The 19,833-nt window shown below is 45.6% G+C and overlaps 1 protein-coding gene across 2 annotated transcripts in view; it reads right to left on the reverse strand.

The window, feature by feature from the left end:
- Nucleotides 1-306: 306 nt before the first annotated feature.
- The window catches only part of SLC30A10 (solute carrier family 30 member 10), a 38,975-nt gene continuing 19,448 nt past the window's right edge, over nt 307-19,833 (reverse strand). Inside the window, exons 1-4 of one of the 2 annotated variants that reach the window (XM_032318873.1) lie at nt 12,383-13,046; nt 11,649-11,726; nt 4,515-4,754; nt 307-1,791 (exon numbers count right to left, since the gene is read on the reverse strand). In XM_032318873.1, the coding sequence (XP_032174764.1) occupies nt 1,292-1,791; nt 4,515-4,754; nt 11,649-11,726; nt 12,383-12,971 (1,407 nt within the window). In that variant the 5' untranslated portion in view covers nt 12,972-13,046 and the 3' untranslated portion in view covers nt 307-1,291. Of the gene's footprint in view, nt 1,792-4,514; nt 4,755-11,648; nt 11,727-12,382; nt 13,047-19,833 lie in introns of those variants that run through there. The other variant, XM_032318874.1, reaches the window with a different exon arrangement.

Genomic DNA, 19,833 nt, shown 5'->3' on the forward strand with positions numbered 1-19,833 from the left:
ACTGTTATGCTGGAAATAAAAAAAAAAAAAAATACTGCTGCCTCAACAATGTGTTCAATACAAGACAGACGCTTCTCTAATGCTAATGTAAGTCGATTATAGATCCAAATTAGAGTCTAATAAATTTATTTGAAATTGGTAATATGGATCAGAGTCAGAAAAGGAAAGAAGGGAAACTCTAAGCTTCCCAAGACACATTTAAAGGCAGCAATGTTTCCCTACACATATGCTTTTCCATCAAGTCACTTGTTGGCAACTGTAATAAATACTTCAAAATATGCCTAGTGAAAGAAAAGTCAATCTAGCTTTTTTTTTTTTTTTTTTTTTTTTTGGCAGGAATGAATACTCAGTGTCATATAGTCTTCTATCTCAGGAATACCCATGTTCTCCTGGTAAATGCTATACTTATAAGTGTGATCCTATTAAAAAAAAAAAAAAAAAAGACCCAAAGGAAAAGTGAGCCATTATGCAATAAATGAGAACAGTCCCAGTGGACTGATTCTGCAAGACAAGATACATGTATTGTGTTGTACCTTAGAAAGTGGAAATATTCCCACACTTCCAAGTGGAAAAAAAGGTATTTTATGCATTAAACATCTCCAGCACCCTGCAGCTATAATTCATTTCACAGCGGAAAGTAAACATTAGTCTCCCTCCGTCTCACAAAATGAAGAGGTAGTCAACGGATTTTCTTCCTGTCTTCCCCTAATAAACTCCACTTCCTCTAATGTTCTGAGAATATTTTTTACTCTAATAGACATTCACTTTTCATTTATTCAAAAATGAGTCAAAAAAATTTCCGCAGTGATAGGACTATCCAACTTTCCTTTTTTTGTGATCTTCTAGTGGAATGAAAAAAAAAAATAGCTATCACGATTCTTAAGCTTTTTCGGTGTACTTGGTTATGAGCTCACCTGAGTCAGCTACAAGTTACATGTATTGTGTTGTACCTTAGAAAGTGGAAATAAAACAGGAACTGCTTTGAATCCCGTGTCCACAGCCTTAGAGTCCCAGCCTTCAACGTCCCTGACACAGATATGAGCACAGTTTGCTTCTTAAAATAAATGTTCAAACTAAAACAGTGAGTTTGTTGAAGAGCAGCCTGAGACACCGGGGACAACGTAAAGTTCTCAGTCACACAGAAATTAACAGATACATGCAATTAACATCCCAAACAACCAGCCCCTCGTTGAACACAGAGCGAGCACACCGCAGATTTGATACAGCCCACACAGGTCTTTCCACCAGCCAGAATACCTCGTCTATACAGTCTGTTTATGTGGTGACCAGATTAAAAATGTGTGCTGTTGACATAATGTTGGTCCTCCTGAGTTTTGCTAAGAGCTTGTCCATGGTCACTCAGACAGTTGTCCGAAGATACTTCGATAACCACTTCTGTTGTTTCTTGCCTAGCGAAGCTATCACTCAGAGTTGTGTCAAGAGGGGGACAGCCATTGTGTTCTGCGCAGCCGTTGACATGGGCCAGGGGTAGGGCCCCTGGAGGGCAGCACAGCTGCTTCTCACAGCCTTTAGAGATGCAGGGGGAGCTGCAGAGCAACAGCAGGTCCTTCTGTTCCACAGGGTCCTTCAAGTCCACCTGCTCAAACTGGATGGTCACATTGTGGATTCCCGCACTGTGAAAGATCTCTCGAATTTTCCTACTGGCGTCCTGATAGCCCCTGTCCTTCTGATACTTGATGTGCAGTGTGGCAATGATCTTTCCACTTATAAGTTCCCAGATGTGCACTTCATGTATGCTGCTAATCCCCGGCACAGCTGAGAGCTGGCTCACTACAAGAAGGAAGAGCAGACAGTTAGCGGGGGCTACTGGAAACAAGGTACCTCTACGGAAGGGACACGGTCCCTGAAGGCATTCTCACCAAAATGATGTATTTATAACAATGGGAAGAAAAAGAGCTGTATCTATATGGGTACTTTTTTTTTTTAAAGATTTTATTTATTTATTTGAGATAGAGAGATCACAAGTAGGCAGAGGCAGGCAGAGAGAGAGGGGGAAGCAGGCTCCCTGCCGAGCAGAGAGCATGGTGTGGGGCTCCATCCCAGGACCCTGAGATCATGACCTGAGCCGAAGGGAGAGGCTTAACCCACTGAGCCACCCAGGCGCCCCAATATAGGGGTACATTTTCCCATAATCTTCTCCGTCCTCTCTGAGTCCCTATACATCTATCATGAACCCATAAAAGGCAATTCAAGAAAGGAAATTTAACAACATACAAAAAAATTCCCAGGGTTGGTGAGTTTACAAGGGAATGGACACCCTGACGGGCTGTACCTGGAGTATGAAATAGGGTGTCTTTTTGAAAGAGGAAACTTGGCAATATGAATGGAAAACTTTTACCAGCATATCTAGTACTCAGAATTTAACCTATAGGGAAACACCCAAACATTCATTTATAAAAATGGTTTGGGCAGTGTTTTTTATATTAATGAAAAAACAGAAATAAGGAAATAGTTAAATCAATTATATATAACAGAATATGATTACAGCCATTAACAAGTAAGTTGCATATTTAAGGATATGAGGAGAAGTATATAAGGTATCTATAAGTGAAAAAAATCAAGTAGTTTTACTATATATACAGCACAATCTTTTTTTTTTTTAAGCAAACATCAGTGTATATACACACACAAAAATTTTATGCAGCTAAAAGCTTGTTTCATTGAATGATTCAAAAATATTAAAAGAGGGGGCGCCTGGGTGGCTCAGTGGGTTAAGGCCTCTGCCTTCAGCTCAGGTCATGATCTCAGGGTCCTGGGATGGAGCCCCGAGTCGGGCTCTCTGCTCAGCAGGGGGCCTGCTTCCCCCTCTCTCTCTGCCTGCATCTCTGCCTACTTGTGATCTGTGTCTGTCAAAATGAATAAATAAAATCTTTTAAAAAAAATATTAAAAGAGGTAATTTATGGGTGGCAAGATTCCGAGACTTCTGTATTTTTATTTAAGTCTTCTATATTTTCCATACTTTCCCAAACAAGCATGTCTTTAGAGAGGTGATGTGGAATAGTGATTAGGAGCAAAGACCCTGTAAGATAGCCAGAGTCTGAATCCCAGTTCAGACACGGCCTTGGGTAATTTAGCTAGCCCGCAGGGCCTCAGTCTCCGTATCTGTAAGTCGGGAATAATAACGATAGTACCCCACAGGTTTACTTGCAGAATTAAAACGAGTGAATATAAGTAAAGCACTTAGAACATGGCCAGCATATAGTATAATAGTCCCATAGAAGGGTTGCTCCTGTTCTTACCATCTATTTTTTAAATGTTTTTAAATATAGATAACTTGGTTAAAAGGCAATATAAGCCATTATCTATCACAAATTGCTTTGATATGCTTATCTTGTTTCTTCAACTGGAAAACAAGTTCCTGGAAGGGAGAGACAGTGCTGCGTGTCTGCTCCTAGGTATCTCCTTCCCCACCGTCCTCCTCCTCTGCCTGCCGGACTGGGTGGATAGCAGGTTGCAGGAAATGAAGGCTGGTTGTTGGGACTCCGCACGGTAAAGCAGCTGGAGAGCTGACCACCTAAGTGGCCCTGAGACTATAAAGCAGTGCTGCCCAAGAGGAGGTTCCAGAAGGCAAAAAGAACATCCAGGGGGAAAGACTAGGAGAAGCATGGGCTGTTGGCAATGGCCCGAGAAGGGTCCCAATGCATGCTCCTAAACGGGGCTGGCCGGGCTCAAACCAACAGTGACCATCATAAATCACGCCCTCCCAGGGGAAGGCCTAGCCATGGCCATACGATGGATTAAGACCCATTCAAACCTCCTGTCGGGGATCTGTCATGAAGTTAAGGTCTTCCAACTTTGAGCCCCACAGTGGGCCAGGCTCTCCCTCACAGTAGAAACACTAGAAATAAAGAAGCACATTCAGCTTCTCACCAGCATTGGGATCATCCCCAGTTGGCAGCTCAGCCAAGTCTCTACCCTACGTATGCTCAGACGCACATAACTAAGGTGGGAGATTGACCTTCTCTTTGAGCCCAGCAAAGAGGTTTCATTACCGAAGGAGGCCATGAATGATCTGAATTTAAAACACAGTCCTGTTTTAATTTCATGTTTAAATTTAAACAGGGTGTCACAAGAGACACGGTGACTTACATGCCCATATAAAACCAGCTCACTAGAAAGCAGGATCCCAAATGCAAATGAATGATTCCTGTTTTCAGAATAAGGAGAATAAAAATCAAGTTCTTGGTAGGGTAACTTACCGGACTTAAAATCAATCTCTGACGTGAAGGTAGGACCCAAGGAGCAGGTTCTGCCCAACACTCTATTCTCAAAAATCTGTGGCCGAGTCAGAGAGTCATGGGTTGCAAAGGACCTTTGGTTCTTGGAGCTGTGAGTCATCTTACTAGGCTACCAAACATATGATAGATGTCTCTGTGGCCAGGTGATTTACAGTATTTCAAGATACATAAACACTGCTGTGAAATAACACCAGCCCTTTGAACCCAGGGAGCATTAGGCATGCATGGTTCTAGATAAGGACCACGTGACTCACTCAGCTCTTCCATGTTCAGGCCTTTGGGGACCATCTGCAGCAGAATGGCAGCAGTCTCCTTGATGAGCGGGAAGGCAGATGACAAAATGATAATGACCATGAAGATAGTCAGGCTGGGGTCGATGTAGCACTGCCAGTTACACGGGTCCTCAGGGGGCAGGGGACGCACATAGAATATGATGGCCGCGACCACCACGACCACTGACCCCAGGGCATCGCCCATCACGTGCAAAAGCACACCTGTTGGGAAGGAAGAAAGACCTCTCAAGCACAGATCCACATTTGGGAGCCATGGGGCGCTCCGTGACCTGGGTTGCCAAGTCTAAGAAGACCAGTTGCTATTTGTTTTCTTTTTGGTTAGAAGAACAGTATGGATTCAAATGGAAAAAAAAAAAAAAGTCCGCTACTTTGCAGAAAACAAATCCCTAGGCCAGCATCCCAGGACCCAGAGAATGCATAATAGCCTAGGAAGATTCGAGCTGCGGACCCCGGTGGAGAAAGCCACTGTCTGTTCACGGTACCTCACCACGTCTGCCTGCCACTCGTCAGAAGGCACCGAACTGCTAAACAGAGGTTGTGCAAATGGCTTCTTATTCTTTCAGACATGTATCTGTGATTTAAATGGTTTTAAGCATTTTGAAGAGGAGAAGGAACTAAGACTTATCAAGAGAGAGGTTCTTGGCGCATCCGGATGGCTCAGTCCATTAAGCGTTTGGCTTTGGCTCAGGTCATGATCCCAGAGTCCTGGGATGGAGCCCCACATCGGGCTCCCTGCTCAGCGGGGAGCCTGCTTCTCCCCCTCCCTCTGTCTCTCTGTCTGCTGTTCCCCCTGCTTGTGCTCACTCTCTCTCTGTCAAATAAATAAACAAAATCTTAAAAAAAAAAATGAGAGAGAGAGTGGTTCTTGTTATTTCTTGTCTTCCCTCTTCCTTGATCCATTTTCCCCCTTTCCTACGTGCCTTTGCATTTTCCTCACTTAGCCCCAGTCATTTAAACTGGATCTCGTTTGAAAGGTCCTTAAGAAGGGTCTCCAGGGGTGCCCGGGTGGCTCAGTCAGTTAAGCATCTGCCTTCAGCTCAGGTCCTGATCCTAGCATCCTTAGATCAAGCCCCACATCGGGCTCCCTGCTCAGCGGAGAGTCTGCTTCTCCCTCTCCCTCTGCCTGCTGCTCTGCTTACTTGTGCTCTCTGTCAAATAAATAAATAAATAAAAGTCTTAAAAAAAAAAAAAAAAAAGAAGGGTCTCCAGCAACACTGCCACTGAATTAAGAACCATTTGTCAAAATAAAATTAAATTAAAATTTAAGAGATAATAACGTCACGATTATTTAGCTGAGGGAACCAACCTTCAATGTTTTAATTATGATACAAAAAATATGCCATCTAACACAGAAGATCTGGGTGTCCAGTTGTATGCGACACACAGACTAAACTGGGATTTAGGTGAAAACTTTGTCAGAAGAATTCTTAAAAATATAAATACTAGGTTTTTTTTGTTTGGTTGGTTTGGTTTGGTTTTTTTTTTTTTTTTTTTTTTTCTGCAGAAGACATCAGACCCCTGCTAGTCAGTCTGGTGTGTGGACTGGCAGCATCAGCCACCCCAGAAGCTGGTGAGAGATGCAGAATCTCAGGCCCCATGTCAGAGGCTATGGAATCCGAGTCTACACTTTTAACAAGACCACAGGGGCCCGAAACTCACATGAAAGTTCCAGAACACTGCTCTAGAAGAAAGCGTATAGATTAAGAAAGGCTCGTTTTGTCTCTCCAGGGATCCCACAGATCGACTGGGTTGAATCCTAAATCCTCGTAACTCACTTGTGGCTACAACCAAACAGTCTCACTTGGAAGATGGTTTAATTGGACGAATGCTTCTTTTTGGCAATACTTTTAGGATTCTGCGTAGCTGAGTAGCATCAGAGGTGAAACAGCATTCTGTAAACATACTAAATACAATTTGTGGCAAACTTCCTCCCACCCCCAAATAATACAGAAATACAAAGTATCTTTCCTTTCCCTTCTGGCAGAGTGTTTAGTTGTTAGAACAGGATCCTGATTTAATAAATAGATTAAACAATTCCATTTTCGAATTCTGTGCCCCCTTTCCCACACCCCACCTCTGGAAAAGCTTTTTTTACTCCCCAGCCCTTGTTCTGAGCCACAAAGAGAAATTCCCAAGAGCTGGTCTATATTCCTTGTTCCTCCAGGGAAACATGAAGATCGAAGCTTGGACCCTCTCCAGGGAAGTACCCGGTAGTACTATAAAAATACAAAAACCAAGTATTCCCTATTTGCACTTGACATCAGTTTCACCGCCTGAGACCACTTTCATCCTCTGTTTCCTGCTTGACAGCCTGGTTTCCTCCATTAGTCGCTAAGTGACGTGAAGACAAGGGCCATGTTCTGCATTTCTTGTGTTTATATTTTAGCACCAGAAGCACACAATGCAGGCACTCAACGAAACAGTATTTTCTGGTTGGTCGGCCATAACTCCCATGACATAGAGTGACTTCTGTCTTTTACGTAATAAAAATAATTGTGTTGCCAGTTAACAAACATGCATCAGATGTTGTTGTAAGTGTGTCCCATGTCCTTATATATTAAGACTCTCTGAAGCGGTTACCCTCTCCATTTTACAAATGAGGGAACCGAGGCATGGAGTAGCTGAGTAACTTATCCAAGATCACAGAACCAGAAAGGGTTCGAGTGGGGATACAAGTCTGCGTAAAAAACCACTGTGCACCCTGCCTCGTAGACACCCTAGATTCCCATTTCATGTTTTCCTCCTAAGAAAGCTCCCTGCTAGCCCCTCATAATTACATAAAATAGCTTTCAAACTTCTTTTTCCCATAATCCACAGTAAGAATCACATTTTGCCTCCTAGCACACCCAGAGACACGCCCTGAAACGTGAAAAAACAAAGTCTATCCTAACACATGACTTATTACTATTTTCTATTCTTTTTCATTCAATTCTGGTTAATTTTCTAAATGCTCATCATATTCTACTAAATTGGTTTTATGAGTCAACCTATCATGGCCTTCAGTTTGAAAATCCTCTTAAAGCCTGATTCCTTCAAATTCCAGAGACTGGATATTATAGTGTGTTTTCTGGCCTCCCATGCAAAGACGAAGAAGGCCTGGTCATCCTCCTCCAGGGTCCAGAGTCCACTGGCAGGATTCTCAGAAAAGGGCACCAGGAACCTCAGGATGGGGGGGTGGTGATTCCCTGTGACAGGCAATCTCAGGGACGGCATCTCGAGAGATGAGGCAATTGGGCAGGACTCTGAAGCAGGGACGGACCTCAATAGGCAGCGGGGTTCCAAGCAGACAGAGCTCAGAAAGAAAGTATTCCAGGCAGGAAGGTCAAGGGAGGCCGCAGGCGAGGATGTGCGCATCAGGCAGCATGCGAGACAAGTACACTCAGTGTGAAGTCATAGACCCTGAGAGTCTCTGTGCACCATGGACCTTGAGGAAGTCAACCTCTCTGAACAGCAGCACCGTCCTCTGTACCATGGGGATGAGAATAGCGTCTGTCTCACCTCTCTCGGAGGCTAGTTCTGAAGAGTCTGTTGTAACAATGTCTGAAAGCCTACTGAGACGTAAGTGCATAGAAATGATTGCGCCAATGATAATTTGCACGATTTGTGGACTGTGTCCTCTGCACTCTTCTAACCCCTCATGCAACACTCGCAACCCCACAGCGATGTCGTGGTGATCTCCACTACATCGGTAGGGAGACTGAAGCCCAAAAAGGTCAAGTTACTTGCCCAAGATCATGTAGCTGGTAAAAGGCAGAGGCTGACCTTGAACCAGATCTGCCTGGCTGAGCTCTTCTTTGCCTCACTGTGAGTGTGCATTAGATGGGGATGAGGACAGGAGAGATGGCTCAGGTCTAGGAGAGGAGGTGGGACAGCAAAGAGGTGAAGAACAGGGCAGAAACGTCTAGAAAGGAGTGCTGACATGGGAACAGCAAGCCCTTGACTGCCGGCAGTGTTAGGACCTTATTCCGGAAGTGGCAAAGATTTCTGAGCAGGTTCTGATGGGATCACATCTGTGATTCAGAAAGGTAAGTCAGGCAGCATTATCTGAGAGACGAAGATCAGCCCTTGGTAGACAGCTCAGTGATCTGATTAGTCATCATTCTCACAAGGTAGAATTGCAATGACAGGACACCTCAACAGTTGGACCTCACTTCCTGTCTTGAGATGTTTTTCAAAAAACTCAGAAAAACTGGCAATTTGACATCAGCTGAAATTTGATGGGTCCCAGCCCTTGGAAGAGCCATCGGTGTTATTGAATTTGCTGATAACCAGGAATACAGTACACCAGCTCTGGGCATTAACAAGTGGTTAGGGAAGGATGAGAGAGCTTTCTTACTGGAAAAAAAAAAGATTAGAAAGAAACATCTCATCAAAGGAGACTTATTTTCAAATGATGTCCAGATTGTGGTTTATCTATTTACATTTGTCCTGAAATACAAAACATTAATTATCTTTCTGACCCTCTGTCGCAACATTTTTTGATGTATCGCATTTGATCTTATTAAATAAAATCAATCACCACAACTGGCGAGAATTTTAAAGGATTGTGCTTTCACTGCGCTTTGCAGAAGATGGACTGTGTTTCTCAGAAGGCATTTGTTTTATTCCACTGAAATGAGAAACACCAATGTATATCCAGAAATGATTTTTATTCACAAGAATCCCCGCCAGTCATTTGCTCCCCTGCAGATCTGGGGGAATAGTCCTGCTTTCTCAAACAGTGACTTAAAGGTCAAAAGTGTAACCACTCAGTGGACTGTCTACACTGGAGAAGCAAGCCATTCTGCATGGAGAGTACAGGCAGTATGCAAGACTGGAAAGAGGTGGAGGAGGAGCCCAGCTCTGCTTCTGCGGTTGCCTGGGTGACTTGGGAAGTCACCAGACTCTCAGGACCCTGCTTCCTTATCTGCAAAACGAGGGGACGTGGAGTTTATTCCCACTAAGTCCTTTTCTGCTGTAACATTCTGTGCACCTTCTCTGAATCATGGATCCAAGATGAGGACACAAGACCTAAGGGGAGGCCAGCCTCCCATTTGGCCTGAAAGATGGAGAGGCTCCTGGGAGCCACAGCAGGGCCCGGAGCACTCAACTTCATTTACACAGTGGGGCTGAGCCCAGCAATTCTGCTCACTACCTGAGAGAAAACAGCTCCCACCTGGTGAGATTCTTACAAGTGCAAGTGACTTGTGCCCACAGGGTGCCTGGCACAAAAGCACATTTTCCCTCTGCATTGCCCAAGAACTTGACATGCTTTATCTAACAGCGACCCCCTCAAGAAGATACTATTTAAAAGATGGGGGAGGGGCGCCTGGGTGGCTCAGTGGGTTAAGCCGCTGCCTTCGGCTCAGGTCATGATCTCGGGGTCCTGGGATCGAGTCCCGCATCGGGCTCTCTGCTCAGCGGGGAGCCTGCTTCCCTCTCTCTCTCTCTGCCTGCCTCTCCGACTACTTGTGATTTCTCTCTGTCAAATAAATAAATAAAATCTTTAAAAATAAATAAATAAAAATAAAAAAAATAAATAAAAGATGGGGGAATTGGAGGCTTAGAGGAGTCCAAAAACTTGCCCAAAGTCAGAGTCTTAAATGGTAGAGCCAAAATCTCAAACCCAGGCATCTTGAGCACAAATCCCAAACTTTTAGCTGCTGCATTATTCACCTCTGTCGGAAGCTATAGAACACACTGGTCAGCGAAGCTCAGGGCTGAGCCAGGTACAGCAAGGCTTTACCCCGGCATTGTTCCACCGAGGAGCTCCAACTTTAGACCAAAGATCGGCCAGATCGTACAAGTTTCATGATCATGCTGCAGGTTCATATATCATGCTTCCCAAACAAGGTCACAATATCTACTGGTCCCACTATTAAGTCCTCTTAGCAAATTTTCGCTTACTTGTTCTCCTTCTCTGCAGCATGAGAATGAATAATTAACAAAATGTGCCTTGAAAAATTAAAGTGCTGTGGAAAAGTCTGTGATATATATACTCTATAGTATGTATTTGATAACAAAATGTGTATAGTGTATATTATATATACATTTTTTTTAACTGAACCCGAAGAAAGACAAAGGATAATGGTTTTCAATACAGATTCTCTCTTTTCAAAAAAGATTCGCTAGCTAGCACTTTAGAAATTCTCCTATTGCAGTTCAATATTTAAAAAGTGACTCACATAGAAATTTTTAGGAGCTCATGCATGATTGTTGTCATTGTTGTTTTTTTCTTTCTGACTTTCCCTGTAGATGCATAGCAGGTCCCACTTTGTAAAACAGATGGGAGACTCTCAAAAATGAAAATGTCTCCCAGATGATTACTTCTTCTTTATATTATTTCCATTTAAGCCCTATCACAGGCTTCCCCCAAATCATCTGAAAGTAAAGGGTTAAATAATCTTTGTTGAAATCCTCCAAGTTGAGATGGGGGACTGACCCTTCTGGAATCACTCGGAAGCCAAGTCTCTGCCCAAGAAGTTGGAAGAGAGAAGTGCTGTATACAATGTTGATATCTGGTGAGAAATGCACCTCCGAACTCCCTGGACTAACCTTTGCCCCGTGCTTGTGACCTTGAGCACATGGCAGGGAGAATGCTAGTAACGTGCCTTCCACGTGCCTCACCAGAACCCTCTGCTTTGGGCCCGGAAGTAGAGATTCAAGAGAGCCAAGAGACCCACCCCAGCTGCAGAATCCTGGCAGAAATAAGTGAGGCATGAGGGTCAATCAGCAGTGCCACGATGGACAGAAGCCAGCAACTCTCTTCTCTCCTTCATCAGAATTACATTCAATTAAAATAGACCTCATTTGCATTGGCCATACCCACGAGTGGGGAAAATCGAGTAAAGTAATAACACGTTACTCCTGATCTGCGAGTGTCTGGAGCAGGCAGCGTGAGCCCGGCTCTAAGCAGAGCAAGGATAAATCATTAGCAGCTCGTGTGTCACTCCGAATCAATGCAGCCATTAGGCAAGAGACTAGGGTCATAGTCTATTGGTGCAACTGGCCTACTTTCTAACACACCTTATTAAAAGGCAAACAGAAACGCAGAGTACAGCACAGCCCTTATGCATTACAGACAAGGGTTTCAAATCCACCCGAAGTCAATCCTACCTCTGATATTCAGGGCTTCAGATTTTTTCTCCTTTTTCACAGTCTCCTCTGGTTCATTCTGGGTGTTCAGAGAATCACCTGCATTCAAAGAAGAAACCTTGTGTTGTGTATAAGTTCTACAAACAAAAAGAACCAATGGACTCAAAAAAAGGTTTTGTTATCTTAAACTCCTACCGGCTCATCAGAACCCCCCTACCTCTCCACACACACAACCCAGAATAGTACATTGAGGCCTTGACATAAGCCTTGTGACCCACCTCTGGATTTCATTCACACTTCCATTGAAGTTTAAAAAACAAAAAACAGAGGCAAGTGGAATCCCACCCCCATCTCCAAACCCATACCTCCCAGGAGGACGGAAGGGTGGGCGAGGCGGGAAGGAGAAAACAAAGTTCAGACCGTACCTCATGAAGGGGCCAGGGGTAGGGGGTGCTATCTGTTGCCCAATAATAACTATACTTAAGAAAATCAAGGCTCTGAAGCAGACAGAATAAGGGGGAGGGAAGAGGTGGAGAGGCCTGAAGATCCAGGAGAAAAGCCGAGCTACAGAGGACATGGGATTTTTTTCTTTTCTTTTCTTTTCCTTTTTTTTTTTTTTTTTTTTTTTTTTTACAAAATAGAAGCAGCCACAGCAGCCACAGCCCGGAAGAAAAAGAGGGCGTGGATGAGGAGGAAAGGACGGGCGGGAGGAGGGAAAGGCTGAGCGAGGTCCGGAGGATGCAACCGAAAGGCACCTGCTACGTTGGAGAACACCGTCGCCCCCTGCTCGTCCTGCCTTGCAGCGGCCGCCACGCGCCGGGGGCCCCCGATGGCGCTCGGGGCGCGGCCCCGGGCGGGCGGCTGGGGCTGCTCGCGCGGCGGCGGCGGCGGCGGCGGGCGGCGGCGGGGGCCCCAGCAGGCGAGCCAGGCGGCGCAGTCCTGGAAGATGAGCAGCCCCAGCACGTTGACCGCCAGCCCCAGCGCGCCCACGACGAGCACCAGCCCGGGGTCGTCGATGCGCTCGGGCCGCGCCAGGCGCAGCACGGCCTCCACGGCGATGGTGAAGCAGAGCGCGGTGAGGAAGACGGCGTTGCTCAGCGCGCCCAGCACCTCGGCGCGCGCGTAGCCGTAGGTGGCCCCCAGGCCCCCGCGGGGTCGCCGCGCCACGTAGCCGGCGCCCAGCCCCACGCACAGCGAGATCAGGTCGGACAGCATGTTGAAGGAGTCGGACAGCAGCGCGATGGAGTTGCCCACGTAGCCCGAGACCAGCTCGGCCGCGAAGAAGGCGGCGGTGAGCACCAGCATGAAGAGCAGCCGGCACGTCTTGCCCGAGTAGCGGCCCATGTCGCCGAGCCGCCGCCGGTGGGGGCGCCCCTGCGCGGCCCGAGCCCCTGCCCGCCTCCGGCCTGGCCGCGGGCCCCGCGCAGGGCTTCTTATAAGGCGGAGGCAGAGCGCCCCCGGTCCCCGCACGGCCAGAGTCTAAGGGAGTGGCCGCGGCGGCAGGCTCTGAGGGCCCTCGGGCCGCCGCCGAGGCCCTTTCCCCCGGTCCCGGCTCCCGGCCCCACTTGGCAGGTGGCCACGGGCCAATGTCTGGCCTTCTAGGACAGCGCCGGGCAGGGGGGGAGCCTGCTGGGGACAGGGGCGTGTCTGGAGCGCCCTCCTCCCCGACACCCTGAGGCTTGGGCGGGGGGATTCACCGGCCCACCCCGACCCCGCTTCCCCAGCCTCTCCCCTCCCCGCGCCCTGTGGACTCCTGGCGATCAGGACCTTGACTGCCGCGGGGCGTGTTCGCCGCGGTGGACGTGGACGCCTTCACGGGGGTGCCGGGACGCCGCGGGCATTATAGACTCCGCATTAACCCCGGGAGGCCCCGGCCAACCCTGCCCAGCCTTCAGGGTGCTTCCTGCAACGCGTTTCGTGAAGTTGGAGCTGAGCCCTCGGCCTTCCCCCTCCACGAGGGCCCGTGGTCTCGCTGTTTTATCCGCTCTCCTTGCGCGTAGCCTTTGCGCGAGGAGCGCATTGTCGTTTCTGTCACCCCCGTCTAGGCACAATGTGTCCCCCATTCTCTTCTCCCAGCGTCTTCACGCACAAGGCCTCCCTCCCCAGGCGAGCTGCAGACAGCCCTGGAGGGGAGCACAGACCATACGCACTTTTCGGAAGCGTGGCCCTCCCACGCAAAACTCAGAAATCAGTTTCCCCGGAGTGGACACAAGTCCCTTGACCACCAAAGACCTCGGGACAGGCCTCCTCTCTGTCCTTGTCTCATTTTTCCATGGCCGAGAATATTCTCTTCGACCCCCTGTGTCCCTCACAGCATGACCTGATACTCAAAGTTCAATCGACTGACCTCCATGAAGGTTTATTCCAAACAGAGCCTTTCCTGTTGACAACAGGCTTTGTTCCAAGTAAAAGTTATCCAGAAGAGAACTGTCCCCAGGACTCTGGGAGAGGCCGAGCCCTGGAATCCTTGAAAAAGGAATGGTGTTTGCTGTTGTGTGTTCAGGGAAGGGGGTTGGGGGAAGCCCTTGCAATTTTCTTTCTTGGTTTGTTTTTGTTTTATATTCTTTCCTTATTCTCAAAAGGGCTCTGTGAAGTCTGGTCATCTCTATTCCCCACCTCCTGTCTCTAACCCCTGAACTTTAACCATTCCTGAAACACATGTGGTTTGGGCTTAGAAATAACTGCACAGATCAGTAGCATGCTGATTCTCCCCCATTCATTGTCTTAGCCTTATAAATCATGATCTTGTCTTCTAGCACTAAGGGACCCTAACAAGCATGCTAAAATGTCCTTGACCTGATGGTCCCACCTTCCACAGGATAAGTATCCAAACTTGAGAAGCCCATTAAACATTCCCTCCCCGCCTCCAGGAAAATATCCCAACACCGAGAATTTCAGAAAACTGATCATTTCAAGTATCTCTAAACACGAGTATTAAAATGGTCAATAACTTAAAAGAAATGAAGAGATATTGATAAGTGGATGAAAGCTTTGAGCTTTTTTGGTTTTAGATGAGTTCTTTAGTGGTCTGGTCTGGATTTCATTCCTCTATAAAGGGAATAGTAATAGTGTCTCCTCATATGTTTGTGAGGATTAAGTGGGTTTAAAAAAACAAAAAACAAAAAAACAGGAAGAAAAAGTAGGCATGGGATGAGGAGGAAGAGAGTGGGCAGGAGGAGGAGGGGAGGGCAAAGTGGGCTGGGGTCCACCCGCTATCATCGGCATGCTTCTATTAACATTAGCATGATGGCACATGTGTACCAGAGTTACTCTTGAACCACAGATGTCACACTCAGTTGCAGAGAAAGCTACCCCAGTTCCCGGCTTATCCTGTCTTCAAACTATAAAGGCTCTGCGACACGTAACATAGGACAGCAGGCCAAGTAGTCGAGACGAGACAGGGGCTGGTGGAAATCACTTGACAGAGCTCAGTCCCTGCGGACTGCATTTCTGTGTCATTCACAACTGAAAGAAAAACTCCAGGTCAGCAGAAATCTCTCAGGTGTGCCTGTTACCCAGTCATCCTCCTGACGGAAGGCAGCTAACAAGAATTATGTCCCTGCCCCGGGAAGGTAGTTGATGGAACTGGAAAGCTGGCCCGCTGCTGGGGAGGCAGAGGAGGGAGCTGTGTGTGAGGGGCCCTGCCCAGGGCCTGGTTTCTGACTTCAAGATAGGCAGAGGGTGTCAACACAATGTGCTCAAGAGAAATGCGTTGACTAGCTAACTATGATTAGAGGGAGAGAGAGCTGTATATAGTTTATATATAGAGAGAGAGGATCTTTATAATCTAAGATCATTGACAAAAATTCAGACTGCCTCCTACACGTTCCTGTAGATGATGAGGGTTCAATAGCTTCTGTTTATTGGGCTTGGATGACCCAGCCCTGTGCTGAGTACTCCTATAGGCAGCATCTCGTTTCATCCCCACAACTGACTCATAAAGGTGAAGACCTGGACCCCAGAGACTATAAGGAACTCACCCAAGATCACACAATACATAAGTGATACAATGAAGATGCGATCCAGGCATCACACTCCAGAGCGGACCTTCTCCGCCCCCACATTATACTAAGTCAATCACTCCTAATACCCCTTTTGTTCTAAACTAATGAAAGGTTATTTTAAGTTCACCTTTTATTGGCATAGAACTTGATGTGCTACAGTTTATAAAGTAGAGATTATAGCACTAAAAGTTCTTCCTACACTGGTATTGACCCAGAAACTAACCAACTTTTTTTTTTTTAATTGAAAAAATATCTGGTTTTCTTTTCATTTTTTTCTTCTAGTTGACCAGAGATGGGGTTCCCTTCAAGGAAGAGAGTGGACATCTCATGGAAGGCACCAAGCTATTATTGCAAAGAGGCTGTAGCTCTTTTTCTCCATAGCTCCCTCCTCCAGATTTTAAAGATTTTATTTATTTATTTATTTATTTATTTATTTGAGCCCGATGTGGGACTCAATCCTGGGACTCCAGGATCATGACCTGAGCCAAAGGCAGTCGCTTAACCAACTGAGCCACCCAGGTGCCCCTTCCTCCAGATTTTAAATACATCATCAGAAGCTGGATACTTCTCACCATTAGCCCAGCTCCAAGCCCGCAGAGCATGGTAATAAGTGAGGACTTTCCAAAAAGAAAGTGCTGGTCCAGAGGACTCTCCCTTACACGTCTGCTCCTTGTTGGTGAATTTATATAATGTGTATATTCGTAACACTTTGTAACACAGATCCTTTCTGTACCCCAAAAGTATGCACCTTGTCCTTGAAAGTTTTTAGAATACATTAAATTCAAGAGATCCTTTACAGGAGGTGACCACACTTTTTTTTTTAATAATAGAGGCAGGAGGTGTAAAGAAGATAAGAAGTAGGTCTGGTCAACGCCACTTTGAATGGGCTGTTTAGGGAGAAATGCTCAGCAATGATGTGAGTTGCAGCCCACTCAAAGGAGGCGGGTCCCACATGAATTTAGAGCTCCGCCCACCATCCTGCCAAGTGGCCCCTCCATGGTTTCTCCAAAATGCCTCTTTATTATATAAAAGTGGTATATCTGGTACTAGCACTAGGCAGTGGTCAAATGGAAACCTCATCACACCATCAACAAATACAACTTTCTTTTGGAAAAAAAACAATAGACTCTAGATAATTTTAATTTTTCACTTATTTAAGAAAACTTAAAAGGTTGAGGAGGTTAACAGTTAATAATTTGACCTTTGGGGTCAGACAGACTTAGAACCAAATCCCAGCTCTGCTACTTACTTGCATGACCTTGGGCAAGTTCCTTAAAACCTTCTTTTTATTGGTGTGTGTGAACTAAGGATCATAACAGTATCTATCTCATGGGTTGTTGTGAGGCTTAAGTGAGAAAATGCATGTAAATTGCTTAGTGGCGTGCCCGGCTTCTAAGAAGGGTTCAGTGAGTATTAACTGATTTCTATTTTTTCTTAACTACCCAGGTTGTAGTATTTTGTTAGAGTTAAATGGACTATGGCAAAGTATCAGAAAGCAAGTTACCAACTGCTGAGTGCCCAGGTATGAACAAATGGCCGTGATTTGTATATCCCACCGGGGATGATGAGATTGGGCTATCTGATATATTTGACTATAACAATGCCATGTTATTTGGGGCCGGCTTGTCTCTCTGGGCACGGCACCTCTGGTCTGTGTGCTTCTCACCGTCTGCAGACCTGAAGGGCATGCCAAGATACTCACGGGGAAGCGTTATGCATGACATTTGGAGAGGGAGGAGAGGGTAAGTGAGAGCAAGCAAGTGGATAGGGATATGGCTATTGGGAGGAAAGGGGAAAGGATCAGGGGCAGAACTGGGAATTTGAGAAAAACATCATCCAAAACTTGTCCCTTACTGACAACATTTGGGTGTGACTCCTCCTGCTTGGTGAACAGAAGGGGGAAAAAATCAGCTTTTGGACCATTTCCAATTCAAATGGAAGCAAAAAAAACAAACCCCAAACAGTCAGAGGTGCAAGAAACAGGGGAGAAACACCCCCCTCTCCAATACTGATTCTAAATCCAGTAATAGTTTGAGCTATTTAGCTATAAATTAAGTCTCGTGTCACTTAATAATTTACAGAAAGCTTTTACAGGTGTTATTGAATGCCATCGCAAACATTCCCATGGAAACAGCAGATGTCTTCACCGCTAGATTCACCTCAACATTCAGACTGTGTTACTTCCCTCTGGCCCTCTTCTACAGTTGCCCTTTCTGAAGTTTTAGTCCCCGCAGTCAGATGTGATCCGGAAGGTGAGGCTTCTCATATAACCACAGAAGGTCAACAGGAGCCCAGCATGACGTCACGATGCCTACGTCATCCACAAGCCCCATCTATCTTATCATCTTGCATCATCACAAGAAGGGAAGTACCTACAGTGAGATATCTTGAGAGCGACCATGTTCATATAATTTTTATTACAGTTCATTTTTATAATTATTCTATTTTATTATTGGTTATCTCTTACTGTGTCCAATTCATAAATTAGACTTTATCACAGATATGTATGTATAGGAAAAAACATGGTGTATATAGGGTTTGGTACTCTGTGGTTTCAGACATTCAGTGGAGGTCTTGGAGTGTTCCCCATGCGACTATTGTATATGAAAATGAGAGAGTCCTTTTGCCCAAGAAATTGTGGGAATAATTGTGCATGGGTTAAAATAAAACCTATAAATATATACCTTTACCTTTATCTGCCAAATGCACTAATTGAACAGTCCAGGTGATGTAGTGGAGAGACATACGTTTTCGAGCCACTCAAATATAGGATACGATCTTGGCTCTATCCGTTATTAACGACTAGACAAATCCCTTAACTTTTCTGAGGTCTGTGTTTTCATTTATGATCTGGAGATAGAGATGTCATCTTCTCACACAGTGGTGGTGAGAGTCAAAGCCTAGTGGAGAGCCTGCATTGTTCTCTCATAATAAACAGCTGACAAAGGGTGGCTCCTTTCTTGACCTTCTGGCTGTCACCATTCCCAAAAGCACTGTTGACTTCTGGTAAGTAATAATGGGGCATTCACTTCTTTAGATTATCCTATTTTTTATAAGATCGTCTATTTCTCCTTGGTTCAAATAATCTATTTGGCTTAGAACTAATTAGCTGTTGATTAATACAATGAATTATGAATCAAATATTGATTAATGAGATATTTTGAGGATATAAAAACACTTAAAATAACTATTTTACAAATCTAAAACTCCGAACTTCTCAGCCATCATTACTATACTTCCTTGTCCATCATGAGTCTCTCTTCTGTGTCAGAAGAGCAGAGAGTATCAGGTGACTGGACTGAGAAACCTAATTTTATTGCTTTCACAAAATAAGAAGCTGTGTTAAGTATGAAAATGAGATCTGGAAAAATGAAGATTCTTGACCTCTGGCGCTGAATTACTCACAACTTAGACCAGTCACTTAATTTCTGAGCCTTAGTTTCCTAATCTGTAGAATGCAAATAAGAACCTCATACTACTTAGTGCACGTCGCTGTTTTCAACATCAAATAAGACAATGAAGGTACAAATACACAAATAAAAGGCATTGCTGTTGTTTCCATGAAGAAGCCGCAATTAACATGAACTATAGAAAGCGAGCACGGTTATTGGTAACCACGCTAATGTAAACGGTTCAGCCAAGGTTTTCGGCTGCCTGGAACCCTTCCCTGCCTCCTTCTGGTAAGATGTCTTGTCCCGTTGGACAAGACAGGGGCGTATAGCCAAGACTGAGCCAAACATAGTTTCTCAGCCCCTGGCCACAATGCTTGAGTCAAAGGATGGCCACCTGACCCAACATGGGCCAGAGTCCTTCTCTGGAAGTTTCCAAAATATATCACAGAGAGAGAGAAGTTCCCTTTCTTGTTTGGTCACTGAAGTAGTGAGGAGGTGACCCAGAGCCCCTAATCATTACGTCTCCCCTTGCTTTGTTCCCCAAACCCTTCATTCTGCAGTAGGGAAGGAAGCAGAAAGAGAAGAGAGACAGTGAAAGAGAACGTCTGATGGAGTTTCAGTCTCTGGTTCCAAGTTAATTATGTGACCCAATGAAGTTCCCTTTTTGCTGAAGTAAGCGTAAGGAGGGTTGTCGTCACTTGCCACCAGACGCTCCTGGCCCGTGGCTGACCGAGAAACCACACCTACTATCAGTTGCTAAGAGTGGTTTTCTCCTCTTCTCCACATCCATGACTCAGGAGAAATATAAAT

Source organism: Mustela erminea, chromosome 17, assembly GCF_009829155.1.
Source record: "Mustela erminea isolate mMusErm1 chromosome 17, mMusErm1.Pri, whole genome shotgun sequence".
In the NCBI taxonomy this organism is placed as follows: domain Eukaryota; kingdom Metazoa; phylum Chordata; class Mammalia; order Carnivora; family Mustelidae; genus Mustela; species Mustela erminea.